The sequence below is a fragment of the Falco biarmicus genome, chromosome 6 (assembly GCF_023638135.1).
Source record: "Falco biarmicus isolate bFalBia1 chromosome 6, bFalBia1.pri, whole genome shotgun sequence".
NCBI classification, from domain to species: Eukaryota; Metazoa; Chordata; class Aves; order Falconiformes; family Falconidae; genus Falco; species Falco biarmicus.
This window is the reverse complement of record NC_079293.1, coordinates 65,320,386-65,334,268: the sequence shown is the minus strand read 5'-3', so window position 1 is coordinate 65,334,268 and position 13,883 is coordinate 65,320,386. Positions and strand designations below refer to the sequence as shown.

Below are 13,883 nucleotides of genomic sequence, written 5' to 3'. Positions count from 1 at the left end.
ACCTGTTTTCTAGTAAGTTTTAAGTGTCAGACACAGCATTCATAACAACCTACTTCTGTTTGGAGCCTGCTGTCAGAAGATTAAATTCATGTGTACAATCGTAACATCTAACATCACCTAACAACTAACTAACTACTAAATCCAAACTAACGTAACTACTAACTAATCTAACTAATAACTACTAATAACTAACAACTAACTAATCTAACATAACAACTAACATCTAACGTAAAATCTAACATCAACAGCCAGGTATTAACTCATTTAAACTTCATTATTTCTGCTCTTCATTAACTGTTTTGTTGAAATGTAACTACCTTTGTTATTCTGTAGTTCTTTGTGTGCCAGTAATTTACTATACCAACATACTAGCATAAGTAAGCTAGCACTCAATTTAGCTTCCCACCCCTTCAAAAATACAGGCACCTACATTAACAGATAGATCTTTAGAAACGTATACGCTTTTGATTACGTTTTCTGTCCTTTAACAGATTTAAAAAAACATTTTTCAGAGAATTAAAAAATCCAAAATTAAATATATGCAAATTTCTAATTATGCTAATTAGTTTATTTTCCTGGAAGTCTATAACTACGTTTTGCTGCCTCTCCGACAGATTCTTTGTTCAACCTGTGTCGTAAGATGCAGGTCACAGCACTGCTTAAGTACTTGAGTAGTTCTCAAAGAGGCTACACAGCTTCTGACCTCTAGGGAGGAGGTGGCTCTACAAAAAAAATATTGTTTGCAAAGTCATTTGAAATAAGTACCACAGTCTAAGTCATTCCAGTCTTATCCCATATCTTTTTTTTACTTTGAAACCATGTCTTGTAAACATGAAATATAGAGCCTGTAATCTGTGTCAGATGACCTCGAGATCTCTCCCAAAAAACTTAAGAGACTGATTCACAGATGTACTGGAACACAGAACTCCTATTGCAATCTGGCGCCTTGATATCTTTGAGAGTCTGGGACACAGTCCAAAAAAACAAAAACTGGAAAAGAGGTATTATCACCCTTGCAGCAGTCAGAGGCTCTTAGGTGGTAGAAAAAGCAGAGCATGAGTTATAAAAGGTGCTTCACTCTCCAAGCAGTTAAATTGAGTACATTAAGATGCATCAGACACACAAGCAGAAGGTTGTAAAAAAGGCCCAATGTGATGCAGTAACAGCAACTCGATAAGACTTCTATCATGACACCTTTTCTCAGCGGCCAAAGGCACAGGAACAAAGGAAAAAAACCCTCCTTTTCTTTCAAACTCTGTATTTCCCACAGACAATAGAGCCTCGTATTTTAGTTCAACCCTCTGTCTGAGAAGTATCTGGGTGCTTTTTTTTTTTTTGCCTCCAAAATGCAGACTTACAGATCTTGGTGGATGAGAAGTGAGTGTACATGCAAGTGGGTTGATAGCAGTTTAAGAGTGTTAAAAAAATATATAAATAATACATATATATATAAACAGAAGAAGCAGGATTATATGCATCATCTTCTCTGGGAAAGAAAAACCAACAGAAAACACAGGGTCTGATATAAAGAACATCCATCATGGAAAGCAACAAAAAAGAACTATGAACGAGCAAGTAAAGGGAAAAGAAAGTAGGATAAAATACATATAAGAACACGGGGGAATAGACTTCCATTACCTACTACAGGGGAAAAAAGAAAGAGTGAAAGAAAAATTGTAAAATGTTCAGGTAAAACTTAAGTATTTTACCCCAGCTTTTTAAGGAAGTTAGTCTCACGGAGGAAGTGGTGCGGGAGGAGAGGGGGGTTCCTCCGCTTTAAAACTAGATGGCTGAATCCAATCAAATCTGACAGAAGGGTAGAGGTCTCAAAGATAACCGGCAAAGAAAATGCTAAGTTCATGAAATCAAGATGCTAGCAGTGTCCTGACCAAGGGAAAGGCTGCAGTACGCATTAAGACCTTATTACACATTAGATGACCCACAAAAGGTTGAGACTATAAATGTTTCAAACGGAGGGGGAAAAAAAAAAATCAATTAGAGCTTACAATCATCTGTGATATTTTTTAAAAAAAAGAAGAAAAAGGGTAAGATGCCAGGCTTCTACTGCTCAAGGAACTAGTCTTTTAAAATACTTCTTCCTCTTTCACCTGGGGAAAAAAGGAAGGCATGGTAATACTTGGTATAGTATTCACCATCTGGACTAGTAACAAATGTGCCAAAAGGCCCTTTTTATATGCAAAAGTGCTGTACAAAGCAGGAAATTTTTATCTTCCTTTGGAGAAACCAAAGCAAGAGAGGTGCAGTGACTGCAAGGAAAAACAGCAGCGGAAAAGCTGGATGCAAAGGAAAGCCAAATAACCCAAATCACCTCCCACCCTGCCTGGAGAACCAGCAGCATCCAGCACATAACATACTATGTTTTCTGGAACCCGATTACAACAGAACGTACTTAACAGCATACAGTAATCAATGAAAAGACTTTTTTAAAAGCTGTATCACTCTTCATTTGTTTTATACTAATCAGCTTCTTCTTCAACTCACAAATATACAGTCAATAGTCACTATGTGATATTATCTCCACATAGATGATGAGCAGCAATTCCTCAGCTTTTTCAGTAAAACCAGATTTTAGATAACCATGTATATCATCCATCTACAGATCTGAAGCATAGTCAAGTCAGTATTTCATATTCAAAAATGGCATCTGCATGCTTGCTAAAAATTAGTCCTTGCTACGATTTAAGCAAAGAGAAACTTCAGAACAGCGTTCCACTGAACGACTTCTTGTGTGCTTGCTTATATACTAGCCTGCTGGTACCAGAAAAGCAACTAACTTAAACCAGTAAGTAATTTTCATAGGATCTACAATGAAAGCATCTAGAATCCCATATGACTTAAATTTCACTGGCAATGCTTGGACACAACGTAGCTGAACATACTTAAGCAAACTACCAAAGCTTTGTCAATCAAACATTTTGGATCCAAGGATAATAAAGCAGAACCATTTCAATCATTTTCAACACAATTCTCCAGCTAAAATGTCACAGACTGGTTGCACAAATAGATCTTGAAATATTTCACTTTTCAGGAAGCGCACCTTTCAACTTCAGACAACACCCAGCATCGGCATGCCAAGAGAAAAAGGAATGCAGTCGTATGGAATCAGTTAACAATTACAGCTAATAAACAAATGGACTGCAGTGGAAGACCCACTTTAGATATTAATAAGCAGTGATTCACATGAAGCTCATGTAGATTTCCTTACTTGCAGATGTATCATCCATACATTTAAGAGAAAGTCTAACTCATTACCATATGAACTGCTAGTTAAGGGTAGTATTTTCAGTTGTTGGAGATGCAAAAAGAAAGGTCTCAGTGTCGAAAATGTGGGACTTAGTTACCTAAGATCCTGATTCTAGCATACAAAGAAGAGGCAGGTCCTTGTTTAGTAAAACAGACCTAAACGCAGCATCTTGCTCCACACTCCGTACACCGTGCACACTTTTCTATTTACCCTTACATTTTTTCTACCATTTTTTTCAAAAAGAAGCCAAGTTACACCTTCTTAAGCTAAGGTACCCGTTTAAAACCGCGACTGCTGAGAAGGGTGGAAAAAATCAGACTCGCGCATTTAATCTGATTAAATGCCACCGTGCCACAATTAGATGTCACTGTATGTTCACTTTAATTCTGGAAGCACATGCAGCCGGGAAGGAAGTCACGGCACCGCGCTGCTCCAGGTGCCAGCCCGTGCGAGGCGCCCACCCGGCGCTGCAGCCAGCCCCGCCGCGCTCCCCTCGCCATGTATCCCGCCCCGGGGGACGGGCGCTCTGCCGCCCGGAGAAGTTGGAAGCTCCGTGCTCCTCCCGCCGCCGGCCAGCCGCGATCCCCGGCCAGCCGCGATCCCCCGCCAGCCGAACAATGGTAGCAGTGTTCCGGGGGCAGATCCGCCGCGCAGCGGATCGAATCCCCTCGCCCGCCAACGGCGAACCCGCCGCCCGTCCCCGCCTCTGCCCGCCGAGCCCCGGCCAGCCCAGCGGCGCGGCGCCGGCCGACCGGGAGGGGACAGCACCGCACCTCAGCCCGCCCGCCGCCCCCGGCCCGGCCCGCCCCGCAGCTCGCACCTGGCTGCGGCTGACGTCACCCCGCCGCCCCCCCGCCCGGGCCGCTGCCCGCTGACCCCACCTTCCCCGCCAGGCGACCCCGCCGCCCCCTCGCCGGGCACGGGCAGCGGGGCGAGCGGTCGGGGCGGCGAGGGGAGAGAGAGGAAAGCGCCGCGCTCCGGCGCCAACGCGGCCCCCTCCTGCCCCTGCCCCTGCCGGCGGGGGCGGCGGAGGGACGGGGCTCCGCGGCCGCGACGTGCTCCCCGCGCTCCCGCCGCCGCCCCCCCCCCCGCCGCACGGGCGCGGACAAAGGGGAGGGGGCCGGCACCTGGCGGGGGCCGGTCCCTTTGTGGGGCGGGCGCGCCTCGCGGCGCCGGGAAGGGGAGCGGGGGCGCGGGCTCGGTCCCGCCCCCGCGGGGGCCGCGAGGAAGGGTGCGGGGCACTTACTGGCCGGCCCGGTGCCGTGCGCTGCCTCCCCTCGCCTCGCACCTTCACGCCGCTCGCCTCAGCCCCTCCCTCCGCCTTCGCCTCGCGCTGCCCCCGCAGCCGTTGGGGCGCTGGAACTTCAAACGGCGCCTGCCATTCCGCGCGCGCCGCGGCCGGCCGGCGGCTCCGCGGGCGGGGGGAGGCGGCGGGGCGCGTGCGGCCCCGGCGGCGGCGCGGAGCTCCCCCGAAGGCTTCACAATAGGCACAGGACAGCGCGCGCGTGTGTGTGTGTGTGCGCGCCGGAGGCGGGGCCTCTCCCGGCGCGCCGAGGCGGGAGGGGGGGGGGGCGGGAGGCAGGGATGTTTACCCGGCCGTCGGCCCCGGCCCCCCCGCCCGATGCTCGGGCTGGTCCATGCGCCGCCCCCCCAACCCCGCGACGTGAGGAAGGCGAGCCCACCCCACCCCGCGGGCGGCAGGTGGTACAGTCCGGCCCGCCGGCTCCCTCTCCCAGGCACGGGCGGGGCGGGGCCCGCCGTTGTGATGCGCCCGAAGCCGGCTGCTGGCGGCCAATCAGCGGGAGGGGGCGGGGCTCCCCGCGGCACAGCCCGCCTCGGGCTGAGGCGGTGGGATCTCAGGAGTAAGCGGCGGGGGCGCAGCCGGCCCGGGCGGCAGCAGCAGCCCTGCAGCGCCGGGCGCCTAGGCTGTGTGGCGGCCCGCTCCGCTGCCGCCTCGCTGCCGAAGAGCTCGCGGAAGCCCTTTGTGTGCGGGAGGACGCGGGCGCCCACGAGCTGTCGCGCCCACCCGCTGTTGAACGTTTTCCCCCGCCGTCACGCGAGGCGCAGGCGGGCGTGGGACGAAACCCCAAGCGCCCGTGACAGGCCGTAAGGGAGGGGGCGCGGCGCCCAGCGCGGACGAGCGCTCGGGTTCGTGCCCCTGTCATCGGCCGGGGCGTGTTCCTCGGGAACGGGCAGCGGGAAGCTCCCTTCGCATTCGTCTCCCCGGCAAGAGTGGTGCCATGGAACTCCTCCGCCTAGGCGGCAGGACGACAGAGTCCGCGCCATGGCAACCGTGCCGCCGGACCGTCACCCCTTCGGCAGAGCCCGCTGGGCCTGGGCCGCGTTGCATGCTGGAGCCTGTAGTTCTGCCTGGGAGTCCTGAAAGGTTAAGCACCAACAACAGCAAAGGGAGATAACCCACTCCCTCAGACACCCGTATATCCCATATAAGTCGATAACTTATCCTTTAGAGCGTATTTTCGTTTTAATGAGCTACCTTTTAAGGTACAGCCCCACCCGCTCGTTCTGCGGGGGAAGGGACACGGCGAACTCCGCGGAACTGCCAGGACCTGCTCGTCCCGCCATCCCCTGCGCCAAGATGTCGGCGGCTATCGCCGCGCTCGCCTCCTATGGCGGCTCCGACTCGGAGCCTGACTCGGAGCCCGAGTCCGAGGGCGGCTCCCAGCGCGACGCCGTGCTCGCCAGCCGCGACGCCGTGCTGCACCTCCGGGCGCCGCCCGCTGCCCCCCCGGCCCTGGCTGTCGACGCGGCCCCGGAAGTAGCTGTGAAGGTAGGTGTCCCTCCGCCCCCGAGGGACCGGGGCCCGCCGTGTCCGCCTGCTGCTGTAGCCGCACCCTCGGCCTCTGGCGTTGGAGACAGCCTTAGGCTGCCCCGGCCCGGGGAAGCGGGGTGCAAGCGAGCGGGTGTGGGGCCGGCGGGGGGACCGTTGCCGCCGCCTGGCCTGGCCTTGCCCCGCGGTGTTTGGGACGGAGCTGGGGAGGGCGGGCGTGTGTCGGGACCTCGGCCGGTGGATCCCGCTGTGGCGATTAAGCTTATCTCCATCTCAAACCCGTCCCTTGCTTGGAGTTATTTAGATGCTCTTGTCTTCTGTTCCCCCGAGTTTTACATGTTTTTTTATGTGGTTTGCCCGAGTGATGGGGTGAAATCGATACTTGATAGGCTGAATGCAGCTGAATGCTGTTCTAAAGAGCTGCCTGAAAGCTGCTCAGTGTTTCTGTTGGTGCCCTGGTTTCAGCAGGGATAGAGTTAATTTTCTTCTTAGTAGCAGGTGCAGTGCTGTGGTTTGGATTTGGTGCAAAAATAATGTTGATAACTCTGATGTTTTCTGTTGTGGCTGGGAAACTGAGTCTTCAGTTTCTCGGGCCCTGCCAGCAAGAGGGCTGGAGGGGCACAAGAAATTGGGAGGGGACACAGCCAGGACAGCTGCCTCAAACTAGCCAAAGGGATATTCCATACCACAGAAGGTCATGCTCAGTGTACCAACTGGGACGAGTTGGCTGGGGCCTGCCAGTCAATGCTTGGGAACTCAGCAGGTGGTAAACAATTGTATTGTACACTTGCTTGAGGGGTTTTACCCCCTTCCCTTTGGATTTTATTCCTGTCCCCATCTCCCTTCTTTTCATTATAATTGTTGTTGTTATTATATTTTTATTTTACTTCCGTTATTAAATTGTTCTTATCTCAACTGTCAAATTTTACTTTTTTTCCTGATTCCACTCCCCGTCCATCTGGGGAGGTGGGGAGTGAGCAAGTGGCTGTGTGGTGCTTAGTCAACAGCTCGAGTTAAACTGTGACACCTGGGGAAACCTTAATTTTCCAAGTTCAGTATCATATTGGTTCACTTTTGTGATTCCAGAAAAAGGAAGAGGGAAGAGTTTTGGAACTTTGGTATAGGCAACTGATTTCTAATAAAAACCAAGTGTCTCATCATGATGACTGTCACTGTAGTAGTGTATTGCTTCCAGTTCTGAAAAGTTTCCTACTTTGTCACAAAGAGGTGGATAGAATCTCTTAATTTGTCATTAGTTAATTCATATGCTATCACAACTGATCATATTTGCATATGTATGTTATATCATATGTACTGACTAGATGTGCATTTTCTTATCCCTTGGTCTTAGAAATATTAAATTGCAGCTTCCGGCAGACTGTCTTGTACAGGCTTTGAAAGGAAAGCTAATTAACATATGTAATATCTCTTGATTGTCATGGCAAGTGGCAAGTAGCATTCGTTGGCTGTGCTCTTTACCACTCTTAAGGCTGTAGCAGTAGTTGCCATGCCAGCACAAAGGTTTATGCAGTTGCTTGGTGGCTGACATCAGGGAACCAACCTGAATTTTTTAAAAAAATAAATAACTATATTGGAGTTGTTTGACCTTGGATCCATTCCTCCATCCAGTTTGCAGTGCAGCTGCACAAATGCTGTGCCAGCACAAATGCTGTGCCAGCACAATTAAATCAGTTAAAAGCCCAGTGCCAGAGTAGGAACAAGCACTGGAGGAAAGGGTTAGGTGTCAGTCGCACATTCAGTTCAATTCAAAACTGTTCATCAGGCTCTGTCGTGAAAGGGGTAGCCACCAGTACAACTAGGACCGTCTCTGCCGCAGGTGTTCTGCTAACCAAGATAAAAAGGAAGTGAGGTTTCTGAGTATCAAGATGTTCAATTAAAATGTTGTCTATCATTTTTATTTGAGATCATAGATGAGATGCATATAAATGAAAGAATCAATGCCTTCAAGCTGAGGCTTTCTGAATACACAGCATAATGGAGGTTCTTTTAGCACCATAACTTTCTTTGAGGAGTAATAGATCATTTCCTTGTAGAGTGATGTCAGGCTTTCTTTCCAGACTTTCATGGTTCAAGAAAGAAGTGCTGGTCTCATAGACAACATGCTCTCAACACCTTCCATGTCTAAAAATGATAGCATCCCACCAATCAGGAGTGAAAGCTTGCCAGTCACCCCCTCAGGAATTCACCTGGATTCTTTAGGATTGGAAAGTACTTGCTGAACAAATGTGAAAGACATGAAGTTTGAGTGTAGGTCACAAGAATTCTTTTAAGTATGGAGCTGGAAAAACAGCCAGTTGACTGAGGAGGAAAGCAGAGTTACAGTTCATTAGTATCACTTCACTTGTGCAAATGTTGTTTTGACATGAATAATGATCAAGTATTCTTAAGTGCATGGATATGTATTACACAAGGGACCAGGAATGGGTAAGAAAAGATGGTGCTCAGAAGGAAGGCTAGAAGGGTTAGTCATACAATAAATATAAATGACAGCTGTACACAAGTGCATTTTTGGCCGTTGAGAATGTAAATCTTAACGGGTTGGTGTTCTGCATCCTAGTTCTAATCACTGTACCCATTTTGATTCAGAATTTTGCCCTCTTAACTTGCACAGACATTAGACTTGTGTGTACTTTAAAGAGGAGTATGTTCCTCTCTCTTTATTAATAAGGCATAATTGTTAGCACACTCAGCTACAGCATTTGGTTTTCCTGTTGTTACTTAAATTAGCATATAAACTGTAGCCCTAAGATGTTACTCCAAGATGTATTTCTTTATTCTACAGAAATCTGCAGAGTCCTTGCCTCAAAGTACATCATAGATATATAAAAATGTAGTTCAGTGAAAATATTTTTTTCTGTTACTGGAAACAGTATTAATGATTTATAACTGTGTTTTAAAAGTTTGAGGGGATGGCTTTTGTTACAGTCTGCTTGTTAAAATAAGGCCTCGTGCTGATCTTCATGTTAAACTACTCATAATAAATAACATTGAGTTATAATTATTGGTTACTTTAATCCAGTAATACTTCTACTTTAATTTTAAATTGGAAAGCCAATTAGATGAAAGTGCGTGTTTCTACTGATTTTAGCAACAGAGGAAGAAGGTATGCACTTCCAGTCCCTTCATCCAGAAAAGGATACATTATAGCTGCAAAAAGCAAGGCAGAAGGGCTGAAGAAGGGTTCTGCTTCAGTTGAAGGATTATTGAGAAGGCTAAAACTGAAAAAGAGATGGCTGAGGTGAAGAGTAATGACAGAGACCTACAAAAATCGTTAAATGGCATGGAGAGGGGGTTGAATACTTACTGCTTCTTCCAGTACAGCAACTATAAGCTAACTAGTAGGAGTTGGGTTCAAAACAAACAGAAGGATATAGTTCTTCACACAACATGTATTAGGGCTGTTCCCATGCCAATAAGTATTGTGTATGCAAGAGGTTTACACTGTTACAAGGAGAGTCTGGACAAGTACTTGGAAGAGATCCATTGAAAGAAGAGGTGTCAGAAAATACACAGATTGCTTCAAGCTCAACAAGTTTTCTGACCTGAAAATATTTAGCTGTTGGGAGAGTGCAGAAGTAGTATCATGTACGCTTGCCCTGCTCTTAGTCTCCCCTAGGTATCAAGTTATTGTAAGGCCGATGTTTTCTTTTGTGGAGAGAGTTAATAAAGGTATTTTCTTACTCCAAATACATCATCAGTTAGCAAGTAAACAGGACAGTGTTGTTGATAGAGGCTGTTCTGCAAAGAGAAGGGAGCCTGCTTGCCAACAGAGAAAATGTCTTCTCTCCAGCAGTGGTCATTGTGAGGGGCAGGACATATGGAATAGTTTTGTGGTGTCCTCAATGCTTGCACCATGAGAGTGGAGGTTCAGTACTTGTTTATCCCATCGTGAGTGGACTTTCATTCAGAGAAAAGTCAGGTCCTGTGACTCCTGCAAGAATTTGTCAATTCATTGACTTGTTGAGGTAGATGTGAGTATTCTCAGCTTCCTGCTGGTAGTTGTGTTTTCTGTATGAAAAAATAAAGTCCTGTTCTCTTTTTTATCTTTAAGATACAGTAGGTTCATCTACTCATGGCAGAAGCAGATCTTTGTGAAGCATAACTTGCCCATCCCAGCTGACTCTGGTAACTACACTGGCTAAGCCCACACCATCCTGGTGCTTTGATACTGGTTTTCTATGGATGTTTTTGCCTTAATCAGCTTCATGGTGAGATTTAAGGTAGTTAAAATCAATAGTAGTTACAACCCTTTTGCCTCTATAATGTTTCCTATGAGCTATACATGTGGCTTCCAGAGAAAGGGAGGGTTATCTCCCTTCTTCCCTCCCATACAGGAACACCAGTGCTTTTTGCTCCTAGTCAGGCCTCGTGCAGGGAGGGGCTCTTATCTGTTGCTCCAGCCTGCTTTAAGAAGAAATAGAGCCCACCTGGAGTAAGCCTTAGGCCTTTCTGCTCTGTAAGAGCATCTTGCTGCAGGATGTGTAGCTCCAGGACAGTTGTTGACTGTGGTTATTGTGGGGTGTGAATCTATGGAGAACCTGAGGCACTAGGTATGGATTGGCCATAGAGATCTCCTCCTCAGCATGGCAGTGCCTGTGGTACTGGGCTAGGCAGTCTCTTCCATCTCTTACACTCTTAAACAAGTCTGTTTTGTGAACTGATTAACTGTGGCTAATGCAGTGAGAAGAAACCCAGAATATATTTAATAATGGAAGTCTGATGATCTAGAGCTCCTTTGTAATTAGCTATTCAGAAACTGTCTAAGTAAGGTGTGTTTGTTAGCGGTGGCTTTTATGTGTGGAGTGAACTAGGCTACTTAAGAACATAAACTGAAAAGTCAAATACAGACACTCAGTTTACTTGGTCCTTAACACCAGTGCATTATGAATGTTTGTTCAGTGTTTTAGTAATGCTGGCTTTACTTTGAAAGTAGAGGCCAGCATGTGTTTGAAGTCCTCTAACAATAGTGGTTTCACTCTAAGCCTCTTAGTTTAGAATTCTTTCTAAGTTATATTCTGCTAGACGTTGCCAAAATCAATTGCAATTAATTTTCCTATGGCTTCTATTGATATGAAAAGAAATCACTCTTAGGATTGCTCACAAAGTATTTGCCTTCACTATTGAATTAAAAATGCTGAAGGAAATTCAGGAAATTGCACATTCTGAAGAAATCACTTTCACAGGAAATGTTGCATCTTTGCTTTTGGAGAGAACATTTACTGTTTGATCTCCGTCAGTTCAGGGTGAGACTTGGATGGGAGCAGATTTTACAGTATTTGTCTACAATGTCTAGTTCAGTGGTTTTGAGGAGAGGATACTCAACTATTGGATTGAAATCAACTAGGCTGGCCTGGCCCAGTGCAGGGAGCTGGATGGTTTGTGTTGCTTTTAATGTGGGAAGGGGTTGGAAGTCTTGGGTCTGCTATGTTGAATCTAGTTTACCTTTGGCACTATGCAGGTATCCAGAAAAATACTACTTCAGGGGAAGAAATAGACCTCAGTCGTATTTCTTAATGTTCTTGAAAACCTAATGCCTGCCCAGCTATGGAGAGAGGAAAGATAGAAAGTCAGTGTGTGACCCTTCTGTAGCGGTGATGTGAGTGGGGATTAGTGACTCAGGAGGTCTCATTTATTAGGAATGTTTTGGCTTATTTTAATATGGTGGGGGTTCCTGCTTTCTTTGGCACAAAATATCTTATATAGATGTTTAGAAGTTGTCATCCTACAAGATGCTGGGAATCTAGCCTGGTTACACAAAAAGCATTTAACAGATGCTTTTCTTGGTAGTTTATTTTATTAAAGTTAGTGGGATGGACATTTACTTTTAAGAGTGTATAAATGGGTAGAATGACTAAAAGCTGATAACAACCAAATCTTAATGTTGTGACTTCATTGTAAATGCCATTTAACTCATGGTAATAAATCTGAAAATCTTTAGAATGAGACAATACTCTGTATTTGACAGCCCAAGTGCTTTATGCAAGAATTGGTAACTGACAAATTGCTTAAGCCTCTGTGACTCACGGGATGGGGTCTTAATTTACCACATTTTAATTTAATGGATAATTAAAACTAATTAAATCTTATGCAAAGCAGCCTGCCCTTTTTAGCTGTTTGGCTAATCAGTAATTAATTTACCTGGGGAGAAGGGAACATTGTAGGCTTATTATCTAAATGTCCAGAAAAAAACCACCACATAGAACCACGACTCTTTACTTGCATGATATGATAATGGAAAATGCTGACCTTTGGTTTGTTCTAACAAACTTCATGTTTAGACAAACACATGAGATTTAACTGTCAGATTCTGCTTCTAAATGCATAAATGGCTCTCATTAAACCTACAGGTAGCCACATATTAGCACAGTGGGGTTTACAGAATTTGGCTGAAATTTTAAGATATTGTGGATGAAAAGGATTGTGAGTTGCCTTAACATAAGCAATGTTGTATTCTTTTCAAGGAACAGAATTAGCATCCAGTGTTGCAGTCCATACTGCAGCTAGTTTCTTTTATTTAAGGCTTTGCTTTGATGCCTATGACAGGGATTTGGCCTGTGCTTTATTTAAAAATGGTTTTGTCTTGCATATATATATAAAAAAACTTCTAGCAAGCTTTTTTTCAGATTTTAATTTACTGAATTATTTTACATTTATAAATCAAGTACTTTTCATTAATAACAGTTTTGGTTTGTGGCGTTCGGGTAGGGTTTTTCCAAAGAAAACCAGGACTGGTTCATATTTAAGGAATCAGAAGAAGGAAAGCTAATCTGACTTACTGTATTTATAGTCTGAAATCCCTTCTATTTCCTGTGCTCTTTCCTGTGCTGACTTTTAACTGGCTGAAGGGCCTTTATGGTAGGGCTAAAGGAGCACACCCTGGTAGGAGCTAGATATTCTGTGATCTCTGGGGAGTTATAGTGAAGCACCTGCTTGTCTACACTTAGCTTGAAAAGCTTCTTTCTGTCTCAAGGTAGATTACTTAGGAAATGCTAATATTCCAGAGTACAACCCTGAGTGCCACTTCCCTGTGATAATGTGATACTGTCTTGTAGGATGAGAGAGGCAAAAGGAGAGCATTTAAGTGTCAAAGAACTTTTTTACCTAATCAAATCATATCTAAACTGTAAATCAATCTGATGCTGCAAGTAAGTAGATATCACATCTATTTAAAAAACAAGCAAAAAACCCCAACCAACTCACCAAGTGTTTTGGTGCTAAGATATCATCTGCTTCTCTTTTGCCTTGCATCAAGAGTGGTACCTGCTTCTGTCCGGACACTCATTTAACCAATCTACTTCAGTGGATCTGTGAACTGAGCAATTTCAGTGTTTGGCTGTCCTTATTTCTACTGCGTTGTATAATCTCAGCCTTTTTTTTAGGCTGAATTAGATGGTTCCATTTTTCTATACAGAGCATATTATATTAGCTCTCTGATCGTTCTTGATTTTCTCTTTTGGACCCTTTTCAGCAGCATGTATCTTACCTGATATGTGATGCCCAGTGTGGCCACTGTATTTCAGTTGGGTGCTTGTTACCAGGGCTGAGAAAAGCAGAGATGACATGTAGAGCTGAAGTTTGCAATTCTGTGGTATTATGTCTTCCAAGAAAACCATATTCAGTAAAACATAACTTCCTAAAACCTTAATCCTTTTTTCCAAGTTATATAGGGTGTATGACCTTTAATGATACTACAGCATGCCGTAAAGCCCATATTTATCGTTTCCAAGTTGCAGCAAACACAAGCTGCTTCTCTATCAGTCCTACAGCTGAAATTTTAGCTTTCTCCAGAAGAACACTGTATCGTTT

At 45.7% G+C, this 13,883-nt stretch overlaps 2 protein-coding genes across 3 annotated transcripts in view; one reads left to right on the top strand and one right to left on the bottom strand.

Moving 5' to 3' along the window:
• The window catches only part of WASF1 (WASP family member 1), a 99,985-nt gene extending 95,033 nt beyond the window's left edge, over nt 1-4,952 (bottom strand). The window contains exon 1 of one of the 2 annotated variants that reach the window (XM_056344588.1): nt 4,512-4,952. The gene's annotated coding sequence lies outside the window, so the exon portion shown is untranslated. The remainder of the gene's footprint in view (nt 1-4,511) is intronic. The other variant, XM_056344587.1, reaches the window with a different exon arrangement.
• An 885-nt stretch (nt 4,953-5,837) lies between these two features.
• The window catches only part of CDC40 (cell division cycle 40), a 40,481-nt gene continuing 32,435 nt past the window's right edge, over nt 5,838-13,883 (top strand). Inside the window, exon 1 of the mRNA XM_056343057.1 lies at nt 5,838-6,056. Within this exon, the coding sequence (XP_056199032.1) occupies nt 5,865-6,056 (192 nt within the window). The 5' untranslated portion in view covers nt 5,838-5,864. The remainder of the gene's footprint in view (nt 6,057-13,883) is intronic.